This window comes from Rutidosis leptorrhynchoides, chromosome 2, assembly GCF_046630445.1.
Source record: "Rutidosis leptorrhynchoides isolate AG116_Rl617_1_P2 chromosome 2, CSIRO_AGI_Rlap_v1, whole genome shotgun sequence".
Lineage (NCBI taxonomy): Eukaryota > Viridiplantae > Streptophyta > Magnoliopsida > Asterales > Asteraceae > Rutidosis > Rutidosis leptorrhynchoides.
The window spans coordinates 178,808,712-178,822,326 of NC_092334.1; the positions used below are offsets into that span (position 1 = coordinate 178,808,712).

At 36.9% G+C, this 13,615-nt stretch overlaps 1 protein-coding gene across 2 annotated transcripts; it reads right to left on the reverse strand.

The window, feature by feature from the left end:
• Window positions 1-5,656: 5,656 nt before the first annotated feature.
• Window positions 5,657-10,128, reverse strand: LOC139891579 (3-oxoacyl-[acyl-carrier-protein] synthase I, chloroplastic-like). Of its 2 annotated transcripts, none has more exons than XM_071874556.1 (8): window positions 9,998-10,128; window positions 8,755-9,097; window positions 7,664-8,095; window positions 6,551-6,724; window positions 6,210-6,323; window positions 5,985-6,086; window positions 5,828-5,894; window positions 5,657-5,730 (listed from the first exon to the last, which is right to left on the reverse strand). In XM_071874556.1, the coding sequence occupies exons 1-8, from the start codon at window positions 10,126-10,128 to the stop codon at window positions 5,663-5,665; spliced, it is 1,431 nt and encodes a 476-aa protein (XP_071730657.1). In that variant the 3' UTR covers window positions 5,657-5,662. The 2 variants fall into 2 exon arrangements, with proteins under 2 accessions (XP_071730657.1, XP_071730656.1); XM_071874555.1 differs by having other exon boundaries at window positions 8,755-9,110; window positions 9,954-10,128.
• Between the last annotated feature and the right edge of the window lie 3,487 nt (window positions 10,129-13,615).

Consider the following 13,615-nt stretch of genomic DNA (forward strand, 5'->3'; position numbering starts at 1 on the left):
AGAACAATTAGGTTTGTGGAAGCTACACAACCTACTGCTACAAATCCAGAGGGTACACAAGCTCGATTTGAGTTTGGGCTAAGAGGAGTTCAAGGGATGAGGAGTATCACTAAGGCTGATTTTAGGAGGATCTTCAGGCTTCCTCTTGTACAGAATGCTCCTGCTTTCTCTGCTACTCAGCAGACGATGTCATCAATCTTTGATCTTGGTTATGTTGGAGCAAACAATGTTCCACCGGCTAAGTTTCAAAAGAAATACCTGCACTCAAGGTGGTATGTGATCTTCTCAATCATCAACAGATGCTTGCTGATGACCAGGAGTGGATCCGACAGCCTGACTGTGCCAATGCTGAGATTGTTCTACTCTTTCACAAGAGTAGAGACTCCCTATTATGCAGAACTATTATGGGATTTGGTTCAGGCTCAAGTTGATAAGCCAAGGGGTTCATACATCCCTTATGAAAGGTTTTTCTGTATCTTTATCCATGATGATATCACTGCTTGCAGAAATGCAAATATATTTGTACCAGGCACACATGGATTACAGATGAAAAGATTTGGGGAGCTAAAGATGAATACCCCAATGGTATCTGAAAATCAATTCACTGCGCCGATTCCAAATTGGCTTGTGGGGCTAGCTGCACCCCAAGATGTTCAAATGCGTTCTTATTTTGAGGCTGTAGGAATACCTCTTCCGAACCCGGCATAACAAGAACAAGTTGAACCCGCCGCGGTTCCAGCCTCAGAGGTTGTAGAGGAACCTGTAGTACAACCACCCGGGCCAGCTAATCCTCCACTTAGGGTAAACGTCAAACGTTCTAGGGTAGCACACCAAGCTCAACCCGTGAGGATCAGGGAACCTAGATCACCTAGGATTGAACCAACCATTTTAACAACACCCGAAGTGAGCAGTGACACTGATTCTTCAGCAACTGAGTCATCTCCTAAACATTCTCTTAAGAGAACTCGATTTATGCCTGATGAGATGATTCAGACTCCACCAACCCAACGAGTAACTAGATCTAGGACTTCGACACCTATCGTCCGCCAAACAATTACTCCAACCGTTGGTGATACGGATAAAGACCTAGAGCCAATTAGGTCACCTTCACCCATCTCCGTATCACATCCAATAATAACAGTAAGCCCTACGCTAAATGAAGCACAAGCTTCGGTAGGCAAGAGAGCTAAACGCAAGGATGGTAAAAAGACCACTAAGCCCATCCAATCTAAACAGGACTCAATAATAAATATTACACAGCAAGATGCTTTGGCATCTAAGGAAGTAAAGTCTTCCTCTGCAGTAAAGTCTGCGTTGACTCAATCGATTGAGGAAACTCAATCATTGAAGTCCAGAACGGCCGAAGGGGAGCCGAAAAGTCTTGAAAAGGCACCCTGCGTACCAGCTGGAAATCCTCCTGTGCCTCAACGTACAACAGGGTCTCGAGGTTCGTCTTATCTTGATGAGGGAGATCTTCCGCGTCCCATGGAAACGAGTCAACATGACAATCCTTCGGGATATTTATCAGACTTCCAGCAGACTGATCCCTTGGTTCATGAACATGATCCATTGGTTCAAACCACTTCTCTTTCGGATTCTGAAACTCAGGGTCTGGAGGAAGAGTCGTTAACTGAAAGAGATGTACCACCTCATGGTATATCAATGATTTCAGGAGTCGAAGATAGAAATATCTCTGCAAGATCTAAACTGACGGGTAGTTCTACTACTTTGTCAGAGTCCCATGAGACTAAAGTCATGGAGGCGGATGCTTCGAATGAAACTTCGCCGGCGACAACTCCGGTTGTTGCCAAACCTTCATCAGAAGGGGATATCACGAATCTGACTAGTAGTATGTACAGCCCTACATATAAGAATAATACCGCACAAACATCCTTACCTGCCCTCATGGCAAATCAAACACTTCCACCGACATCACCTTCAACAGTTGCTGCTGATGCTGATGTTGTTCGTGGTTACACCGTTATTTCACCAACTGGGTCACCTTCTCGGATTTCAAATAGATATGGATTAAAATATCTCTCTGACAATGAGGTGGAAGAACTATATCTTGCTGAATTTGCTAAACGAACTGATCTTGATGAAGTTCGCGAGACTATGATGATTTATCTTGAGCAAGCAAGGATAGTATATCCTTTATCTCCATGCAAGTCACCTGGACCAATTCACATGCCTGATCATGATGATTTCAATCCCGACAATCTTCATGAGGGGGTAGACAAAGTGGTTATCGGTCCAGTGGTTTTCAAAGATCAACGTACGAAGCTGGTACATCTAGTCAACATAAGGATCAAGATGTTGTTGATATATCTGATTCTGAAAGATATAAAATTGAGGAAATTCAGTGTGAAAGTTTTCTAGATGAATCGGAAGCTCAGAGAGAGGGTAACTCAGGGATGCTTATGATTATGGATTCAGCTGATCTATTAGAGAATAAATCAGCTCAAGAGGACAATCAAAACTTTGATAATATTGAAGATATTTTGAAGGGGTCGTCGAGTGTCGCCAATGAATTCAATGATCGTCAATTTGTTAACTTGTCATCTCCAATTGATGAATTTGGGATACACTTTGAGAAGGAGATTTTCTCTAACGGTAAGGAAGATACTACGACTCCTCCTGATCTGAATGTTCCATTTCAAATTGCAGAGATTGTTCTTGAGCGTGATGCTGATTTCCAATTCGTTCACCATTCATTGAACAACAAGCGTATAAAATCTATGGTGATTCTGATCTCGTCCTTTCTGCATCAATGAGTGTTCTGGGTGCATGAAAATATCATAAGAAACCAGAATATCTCAAAGCTTATCTGAGTGTTCGTGACAAATATAAATTGAAGAATGAAGAGAAACTTCAAGTTCAGCGAAATTCAGAGATCAAAAGATAAATAAGATTTTGATGATTAACAAGGATGGAGTGAAGATGCCATTGTTTCAGGTAACAAGAATGGATGATGAAGATTATCAATTCTCTGAAGCAGATTTTGATAGATTGAAGATGGACGACATTATTTTCATTTACAACTACTTGATTAACTTGAATGAATCTGCAACAATTTATCATGCTACTACAATGAAGGCAGTCTTCAGATTTATTCTTGACTCGATGAGATGGATGTCCGTTCACGATTTTCAGATGGGGTTAGAATCTGGACACAAAAAGCTCGGAATCAAACCGCCAAATCAAGTAATCGAAGAGCTAAGATATATGTCCTTACTTGAAGTGAGTGACTGTCCTTATGGGTTTGTGTTTGTCAATTCTCACTATACAAAGATCTTCATCAGAGTCTCAGATTTCAGAAGATACTCAGACGGAACGTTGATGTATGCTTTCAAATATTTGAGATGGAGACTGATCAATAACTACTATTCAACTGAAGATAATGAGATTGTCAAATACATTCTCACAAGATTGAAAAGTCGTCTAAAGACAAGAGTGAACATACGAAGATATGAGAATCTCAAGGGATTCAAATCCAAAGTTCACTTCAGAGGAACAAAGTTCCTTTAGATGTTTTTAATAGGATTATATTGTAAAGTTCACATTTAACACTAAGGGGGAGATTGTTAGGACCCCGAAGTTGTATAGTGTTAATGTGAAATAAGCTTAAATGATGGTTCCTTAGAAGAGGGCTATATAAGGAACCTAAGTAATCCTAATTAGATAGTCATTGCATTGTAACTGAGTTCTAGAAGCTGTGGAATGTAAATCTTGGTAATTCTCTCTAATACCGAATCTCCTTCACACCTACCGAATCTCATTCTAACTTGTCTTTTCTTCTAATCTCAACATGATCTGACCTATCACTTTTTACTTTTGTCGGGTCAGCACACACAAGGAGGTACCATTGGCAGGCCATGATACTTTTAACTCTATTATGTGGCGATAAAAGACAAGAAAAATTACCCTATAAATAGAGGACTCGATCCACAGCAAAGGGGTCGAACACTCATTCCACTTCTACACATATACTATTTTTTTGCATATAAAACAATAGCGCTTGCCATATAGCGCAACTTTACCCGCGCTGTCGGACTCACAGCATTTCACTAGACTTTTCCTTAATCTACATGTAACGTTCTATGAACATAAACCCTATGACTTAGCGCGAGCCATCACAAACCGTGCTACCCGTATGTTTAACCACCCCTGCTGAGATCCTCATCTCGTAAGAGGTTATTCACGGTACTCCGGACCGGAGAGTTAAACTCAATTGACCCTTAAATCCCCCTCTATTGATGTCAAGCATCGACCGAACCCGACTCGTTTATTCTATGCTTGATCACTTACTTGTTTAATCTAGCATATAAAAATTAATTGGTCATTTATTTTATATTATGACAATGCTTATATAATTCAAATTTCAAGACTTGTATTATTCCCAACATTTATGAAACGTCTGCAATTCATTTTAGATATCATATTCGTATACCTTTTCATTATCATATGTTCATGAAGCTTGAAGATTCTTTTTCAGAACCGAACAGAATATTTGAGAACCGGACCAATATTATATGATCCGGTTCTCGATTCAACTTTTTGCGATAAAATGAAATTCAGGACGGAATCAACCCGAGTTAGTTGAATCAGGTTCCGTACTATGCACAGGCCTAGCTGCAGAGAAGAATTAATGGATATGGATTTGAGGAGAGGATTTTTTTTGTTGCGAACCAAATCTCCCATCAAGAAGTAAAAGCAAGTAACGTCTTCATATAACCGAGTTAGTTGAGTCAGGTTCTGTACTCGTGGATTACATCATCTATCACCAATAAATTTTAAAATAGAACCTCGATTGTTGGAACACATGTATTCCTTCTTCTTTACTTTCTTTACGATCGTTGGAAGATACTTAAATTACATTCTAACATATACGGAGTAACATATATAATATAACATATATAATATACATAATATATAATCAAATTATGAAATGTATGAAACTGAGTATTAAAGAAACAAAAATAATATACCTACCATGTTCTGCTTACTCTTCTACTATTTACTCTCTCTCACTTCCATCGGCCAAACAAATACTAATTCCAACTAATAATAATATTAATATTTATTTAACTAATATAACATATGCTAATTAAAACTGACAAACTAATTAAATTCTTCTTCTTTTGGACTCTCATTTGGGACTGTTGAATTCCCAAATTAATTATTGGGCTTCAAGATTACCCAGAGTAATTATTGGGCTTCAAGATTACCCAGAGGGCTGGTCTTATATGTTAGTCTAAAGTATCGGTCTTTATCGTATGTTTGATTTTATGAAAGTTTATCAAATTATTAGGACAAAGTAATCTTGTTGTAACTTAATTTACCCATTTTTCAGTAAAATGTTCAAACACAAACCGTTAATTAGTTGGTGACAAAACATGCCAAAACCATGGTCTCGAGACCTTTATCATGTTAACTAGATAGCAAAAAGAAAGCCATTTACAACTAAAAACAATAGAAGTTTTATTGATTGATCGATTGTTAATCATCTCGGTTACATGTAAATAAGAAAACAGTTTTAGACCAAAAACTTGTTATATAATGAGCGTCATCATAAGTATAAAATTCACTCAAATATACGCAACTGTTCATCTGATCCTGAAAGTTACCGCGCAGAAATGGACATACGCCGTTAAAGGCTCACTCAGGGCTTAAAAGGAGCAAATGCAACCACTGAATTATGCCCACCAAATCCAAACGAATTAGAAATAGCTGCAGTAAGATATGAATACATTAGAAGTTAGAACCAGTAAAAAGACGATATCAAACAGTTTGATAATATATAATCCTCATTGCTTTCGAAACATACCAACGTTTACTTCGTGTTTCTTTTTGACATTCGGGACTGTGTCAATGTCAACCTGTGGCTCCAAGTTCTGCAAACACAATGAAAAAAAAGTTAGAAACCAACTTCATGATGAAAGCGTCAATAATGTGACTAAATGAGCCAGGGTCTTAGCCATTACATCTTGGTTAATTGTGGGGTGCAGCCAGCCAGTGTTGATTGCTTTTATGCATGCAATGGCTTCCAATCCACCTGCAGCTCCAAGACCGTGTCCAATCATCGACTATAACAAAAAAAAAGATTTCACTATTACTCATTAATATTAATTAAAATGTTCGAGCTAACTTTTCTTTTAAAATTAAATTCAGAGAAAAGTGATATTTGAAGTTGGATATAGCAGTCATGCCTTTGTTCCGTTCATCTTGATCCCGGATGTATCCTTAAAGACTTTCTTGATTGCATTAACTTCTGCTAGATCACCAGCTAACGTTGATGTTGCGTGGCAATTCACATAATTAACCTATAAAACGTGCAAAAATGACCGATTATATATGACGTGTAACAAGTTAAGGATTATACCAAAGGGTCATTGGCCTAGCGGTGTTGAGGTGGCCCTTCCAACCAGGAGGTTGAGGGTTCGAGTCCTACTATTGACATGTTGTATACATTTCGTGGATTAATTCGTGATACTGATGTGTGTGAGTTTGCCTTAAGAAAAGAGTTAAGGATTATGATTTAAGATGTTACCTCTTCGGGTGAAATACCGGAGTCTTCTAAACATTTGGTTATGCAAGATGAAACACCGAGCCCATCTTTGCGAGGATCTGTCATGTGATGAGCATCACAAGTTACTCCACCACCTAAGTATTCGGCAATTATATTGGCACCGCGATTTTGTGCATGCTCCAAGCTTTCCATAACCTTTTAAGAATCAGTTGTTAAGATTTGTTGGACTAGAAAAGTCTAACTTGTGAACGGGCCCAAATAACTTGTGAATGGGCCCAAACTCGCGGCCACCACAATTTTTTAAAATCAAAGTTGTGGATGGATCCAATCGAAGGTCATGTGAGGCCCAAATCCTGATACAATATAGAAAGTTGGTTGAAGGGGCAAAATGGGTGGGTCGGGTCAGGTCAGGTTTATGAGTAAAACTTTTTGGTCCATATGTATACACTCGTGAGTATGATAAGATATACTATGCTATATGCTCTTACAATAATAATACATTTTCTTGAAGTAAAGCCATTTTTCCAGTTGATAACACAGCCCATTAGTAATATATTTAACAAACTTGTTATTGAATCATTGAATATATGGTTCGAAATTGCCAAATCTGGGTTTGGGCTATAGCCTACGGTCGGGCCCATACGACCAGAGACCCAGCCAATTTTTGCAGCCAACCAAGATTACCTCCATTCCAAGAATATGAACTTTTGTGGTCAAACACACTACCTTTCAGTTTTCACAATATTTCTCAAATAATATCAGAAACTACATAAATCGAAATGAGAAGTTTAAATGATGCTGAGAAGTCAAAAATTCAAGTTTTCACATTCTTGCATGAATTAATATACAAATGTCAAATGAAGTTAAAAAAAAAATCCATAAATATGAATTTTGTTATCGCCAAGTGTTTAAATATTAGACTTTTAAAAGCCAAAGTCTACATTTTACATTTTAAGGTGCGTTTGATAAAACCAAATGATAAAGCGTTGAATAGTTATTCAAATGTCCTGATTGAACTTCGTTCTGAACGACAATAAAATAAGTTGTTTGATAATCATGAATGATATTAAATCAATTCGGAAACCTTTGTAAATGATATGAAAGCGTTAGAGATGAGAGGGAATCGTAATATACCAGAACACCCGAACCTTCACCCATAACAAAACCATCACGGTTTTGATCCCACGGTCTAGACGCCCTATGCGGCTCATCGTTTCTTTGAGAAAGGGCCCTACAAGCAATGAACCCACCAACCCCGGCTGCATTGATAGCAGCTTCGGTTCCACCAGCTACCATAATATCAGCATCTCCTCTTCTAATGTGATTTGCAGCTGCAAAGAAGCAATAATTGGCAGTTGCACAAGCAGTTGAAATCGAATAATTCGGGCCCATTAAGCCCGTATCTATAGCCAATAATGCTGATCCCATGTTGGTGATCGAGTACGGAATGAAAAACGGTGTGATTTTCTTGAATCCTTTTTGAATAAGTGCTTCGACTCCGTTGTGAAAAGCTGTTAGGCCTCCCATACCTGATCCTACTAGTACTCCTATCCGCGTTTTATCCATCTATTATGAGCAAACAATTTTGTATAGAAATAAGACACTACATGTGATAAATGAATATGTCTTGTGGGTTAAACAAATCAAATTAAAAAGTTAGCTAAACAAAAAAAAAAAGTTAGCTACATAACAAAAAACGAGTCAAATGGGTTAAAAGTTGCTCGGGACATCTTTCATGCCCAAAACCTGCTAAATCATTAAAAAAAAAAATTTGAAAAGCAAAACCTGCTAAATCATTTTACTTAAAAAAATGGTTGATACTGAAATACTACAGTTTTCTTAGTTACAATATTGTATAGAACATCTAGACCCAATGCGGCCCGTTTTGACATGTTAAAAAAAGGTTGACACCTTTGAAATACTACATTTTTCTAAGTTAAATCTTTAAAATACTACATTTTTCTAGGTTAAACCTCATAAATTGTTCATTCATTCTAAAAAAATATCTTGTTAGTGAAATACTACATTTTTTTAAGTTAAATATGATCTAATTATGTCAATAAAATCTAGACCCATTGCAGCCCATTTTGACATGTATGAAAAGTTGACACCTTTGACCCAAACCCATTTTGACTTAGTATGGGTAAGGGTTTTTTTAAATTTTTTTCTAATTATTATTTACTTTTTACCCTTTTTTATTTGTAGATTTGGTTAAAAAAACTCACTGTTTCAAGAGCTTGTTGGCCAAGATTAGCATCTTCAAGGGCCTTTTTACCAGCAACTAAACAATACCTCCAACAATCATCAAGACGACGATCATTCTTACCATCAATGTATCCAACTGAAGTAAAATTACGAATCTGACCCGCAAAATGAACAGTGAAACTGGAGGCATCAAATCTGTCTATAAGTGTGATCCCGCTCTGACCCTCTAAAAGTTTGTCATAAAAGGTGTCTACATCGTTACCAAAAACTGACACAACGCCCATTCCTGTTATCACAATCCTCTTCTTTGGGTCCATTTCTCGTTTGGGAGCCGAAACACTTGCTGACATGGCCTTGATTGTTCTAGATTTTGAGGCTGCAAGTAGCCAACTTAGCCATCAATGTATGTCTTTGTTTTTTGACTTAATTTTGGTTATCTAATCAATAATGTTGACTATTGGAAAAACCAGTTATATATACTTTTTTCGTAATATAAAGTTATAGTTTCAAGTTACAAACGCAACAAAATTAGCAAATCTTTGTTAATTTTTTTGACTAATCATATTTTCTTGACTAATATCACATACAAAAAAAATACCTAAGAAAACATGAACAACATCCATTTTTCACCTACTCATACAAACTACCCTACAACAAGGTTTGCATTTTGACAATATCAATTTGAATTTTACAAATCGCTTACGTTCATAAACACATAAACTTCTAATAATATTAAACCATCACTTGATTCAACAACATAATATGTAACTATAACTCTTCCATAATTCACAGCAATATAAGCTAATATTAAATCTCCACCTTTAACCATCCTAATATAAGCTTAGTGATTGGAGTCCTCATATTCTTAGGGTTCACACCTAACTAGCATCAAGGTAGCCATAGAAAAAGAGTCATAAACGGTCACATATAACCTCGTTAAGTTGCGCACATCTGGTTAAAAAATATTCTTATCCGGGTTGCTTAAACGGGACCCGTTTATAAAATTACCACCTTTATAAATATATATAGAGAGACAAATACCATATAGAATGAAGCAGAATACCAAAGGTACCTCTGACCTTGAGGTCATGGGTTCAAGTCCTAGTGAAGACATTATGTATATATATTCGTGTAAAAAAAATCTTATCTCTTTGTTTATAATTATCACTAATAATAATACGTTTTCCTTAAAAAAAAGAAGAATGAAGCAGGATGAAACCTGAAGTAGAAGCAGAGGAAGAATGGCTGAACTTAGAAGCAAACTGGTTTGATTCAATGGCTCTAAGCCCATTAAACTGTAACAATGAACCACCACCAACACCATTGTTTATTGATTCTTTTCTTTTTAAAATATAACCAGAAGAACAAGTGGTAGCAGCAGCAATACTTGCCATTATTCTTATTTATTACTTTACTATTCCTAATATAATATATAGAAAATATATATATAAGTGTGTTGTATGAATGATATGATGAATGATGATAATTCTGGTTGATAGATATAGATGTAGAGACAGAAGACAGATGAAGAAAGAAACATTGGGTTTTCAGTTAAACAACAAAGTGTAAAGTTATGTAAACTCCGCCCAACACATAACTGTTTCATCAAATTCGTGAGTCATGGACGGATAGGACGATACGATACGTCTGGCTTCTTTATTTCATACTAACTAATTTTTCTTTAACTTAATAATTAATAATCAAATAATAATTAACTTATTCTTTTAATTCTTAAGACTTATTATTATATAGCTTTTATAAGTTGGCATATTATTTTAACAAGAGGATCATGAGTTCAAATCCATGCAAGCAATTAAAAACCCCATCTTGACCACGGAGGTTCACCCGCTATAACTCCGGGCTGCCCGCAAAGCGGGTAGTCGCCCTGAGATATAGTCGACTCGCATAGCGAGGAGGAAACCCAGGCTAATCAAAAAAAAAAAAAAAAAAAAAAAAAAAGTTGGCATATTATTTTTGTTTCAAATCTTGTAAAGCTAGTATAACAACCCACTGGCTTGGCCCAGCCCATTAATGCAACAATAGGTAGGGACGAAGATCCAAATCCTTAATTTTTATTAGCCGTTCTAATGTAGGTTTGTGACTCGAAGCTTGCTAGGGTCAATTTGTAAACTTGAACAAAATCAACAAACAAGATATAACTTTAATCAGCAGAATAGAACTCCTTCAATAAGAAGATGTTGGTCTTCAATAAGAAGATGTTGGTAATGTTAGTGTCATCGATCATTTTATGTGATTGTGATTTACTTAAGACAAGTCACAAGTGGGTTTCGAGTTAACCTAAAATACGAGTTAGATTAGTACGTAATGCACGCAAGTATAAGCTAACTTGATTAATTCAATTGAAAGGTTATGTTTATTAGTGTGTAGTGTCTTTTTTGGCCAGAAGATACAACTTTCTGTGAAATAGTGTAGTTATTTATTTATTTATTTTTAAAGACAAGTTGTCGGTATCACCTAGAGGAGACCTAACCACTTTCATAATCATTTGTCACACACGCACGCGTTATCAGGTGGAATCTCAAACAGTATTATAGGGATCCGAACCTTAAACCATCCCGAGGGCAACCGGGTCGGACCTGAATCCTGAATATGGGTCGGTATTCGGTAAAACCTCTCTTTGGGCAATACGGCTTAAAAAAAATTAATCCACGGATATTTTTAAGGGAAGTGACTTGAACTTCAGACCTCTCCACCCCTCTCAATACACAACAAGTGTAATGTGGTGAAATAATGAACCACTAGGGTGTGTTCAAAATAGTGTAATTAATGAAATAATGTAACTTTTCATTAAATGGTGTAATTTTCTAAGAAACCTTTTCATAAAAAATTATGACCATTTATGAACACATATTCACCAAAAATGTGTAACTTTTCATTCTCTATATACAAGAGTTCTTGTTTCACATATTAATTGATGGAAAAATGAACATTACATATAGATAATATTCTTTGTTCTTGACTTTCAATTTTAATTGCATGCATTGGAGTTGTGCATTTTTCTTATTCCGAATAAAGATTTCGTGTAACCATAAGGCAATGCATAGAGTCAAAAACTGTTAATTATGATAATTGAAGGCTGTAAATTTGATTTGTATTGATCAGTTTCATAAGAGCTTGAATTGATACAAATTGTATTGATATTTACTGATCAATCCTTGATTAAAGATACTTAATTAAGGATTGAGTGCAATGAGATTAAGATGGTGGAATGAGATGTTTGATGATTGTTTTGGGCCCTGATGATCGTCTTTCACTTTTTCAATCAAGTGATCAACCACCCCGATCCGGTCTTGATTGTTAATTAGCATGATTCACCTTAACTCAATGTAAAAGTTCCTTGGGCAAAGTCACAAGTGAAAATTACAAAGGCTTGGGCAAATGAAAGAGAATCAACAACCTATAAATGAGAGGCCAAGCTCCCTATTTATAGTATTCAGAATATTTGCGGTGTGCGGATTTAACTACTGTCCGCAGTAACTTAGCGAAAAAGATCCGCAGTCTTTTATTAATGCGCAAACTGATCCTCAAACTTAACTTTCAGCGGATCTTCCAAATCTTTTAAGCACACTTCGCGTAACTCCTGTTATTAGTCTTTAGCGCTTAAAATATACATATACAATGCTATGTATATGATCAAGTCCCCCCAGTTTATTATGATACATTTTGCATTAAAAATGTAGCATGATAAACTCAAAAAATAAAATTCGCATTGAATCGTTTCGCTATGCCTTTGTTACCGTTAGGTTAAACAAAGTAACCGTTTCTATCCGTTGGCGTGAAATATTACCGTTAAATCAACATGATTGATACTTAATCATAATCGATTAACATTCGCAATCCTCCTATATATATATCGGTATCAGTAATCACAAAATCCTTACCCGTAACTCAAAACACTTGCAAATAATCAAATTCTCGACCAATCTTCACAACCCTTACATTACGCACAACTCCTTTATCATCAAAATGAGAATCGACGAAGTTGATAGCAAAGTAAACCCAAAAACCTTAATTACGAAGCTATTAACAAGTCCGGAGTCAAAATCGACAGCATCGTCTGGGAAGGAGAAGCAGTCGATTCCAGTTGTTGATTTAACAACGAAATCTCCACTCACCAAACCAGGCTCCGCCAAGCGACCATATGAGACACCTCCGTCGTCACAGAGCAAAAAATTAAAACAACGCGAAACTACTCTCTTTGAGAATCCGGTGACATCTGACTATGAGTCTGAGCAACAGATAGGTAAGCCAGAAACATTGCCCCCTTATTATAGCGTTTGCACTTATTACGTTTCCTTGCTAATTCGTAAAATCATTTTTATCGCAGGTGAGTCAACCAGTGATCCAATCTTCCCAAGTCCTAGCACCGTCGACCAAATTACTGAGCTATTCCGCACTCCACCCGACTCCTATGGGGTGAGAATTGACGGATTGTCTGGGTATACCTGCACTTCCTCTTCTGCGGCGTTAGACCAATGCCATCAAATGAAGCTGGCGATTCCTGACGAGCTTCGCCATGAATTCGCGAAGCTTCCTGCACCAGAAGCACACAACTGTTTCGTGCAGAACTTCTACATGTCATTTAACTCCGCCTATGACATGATGTGCCGCCAAGAGCAGTTTTTCAATGTTATTGAGGCTGAGAAGGCCAAGTATTATACTGAAAAGGCCAAAGTTGCAGACATCGAAAAGCATTGTTCTGATCTTTCTGCAGAAGTCATCGCAGCAAAAGCTGCTACTGAAGACTTAAAGCAGCAACTTTCTGCCGCGGTGGTTAAGGAAAACAGCTTTCAAGCAACCGTTAAAACTTTAATGGAGAATGTTGCCAAGCTGACTGCAGAATGGGACAACGCTCTAGCC

Bases quoted from the DNA above. Each gene is read 5' to 3' on its own strand.
- LOC139891579 (XM_071874555.1), bottom strand. From the start codon at position 10,128: ATGGCAAGTATTGCTGCTGCTACCACTTGTTCTTCTGGTTATATTTTA. The intron at 6,324-6,550 runs GTAACATCTTAA...CACGTTTTATAG, and splicing joins CCGGTATTTCACCCGAAGAG to GTTAATTATGTGAATTGCCA. The intron at 5,895-5,984 runs GTAATGGCTAAG...TTGTGTTTGCAG, and splicing joins ACCCCACAATTAACCAAGAT to AACTTGGAGCCACAGGTTGA.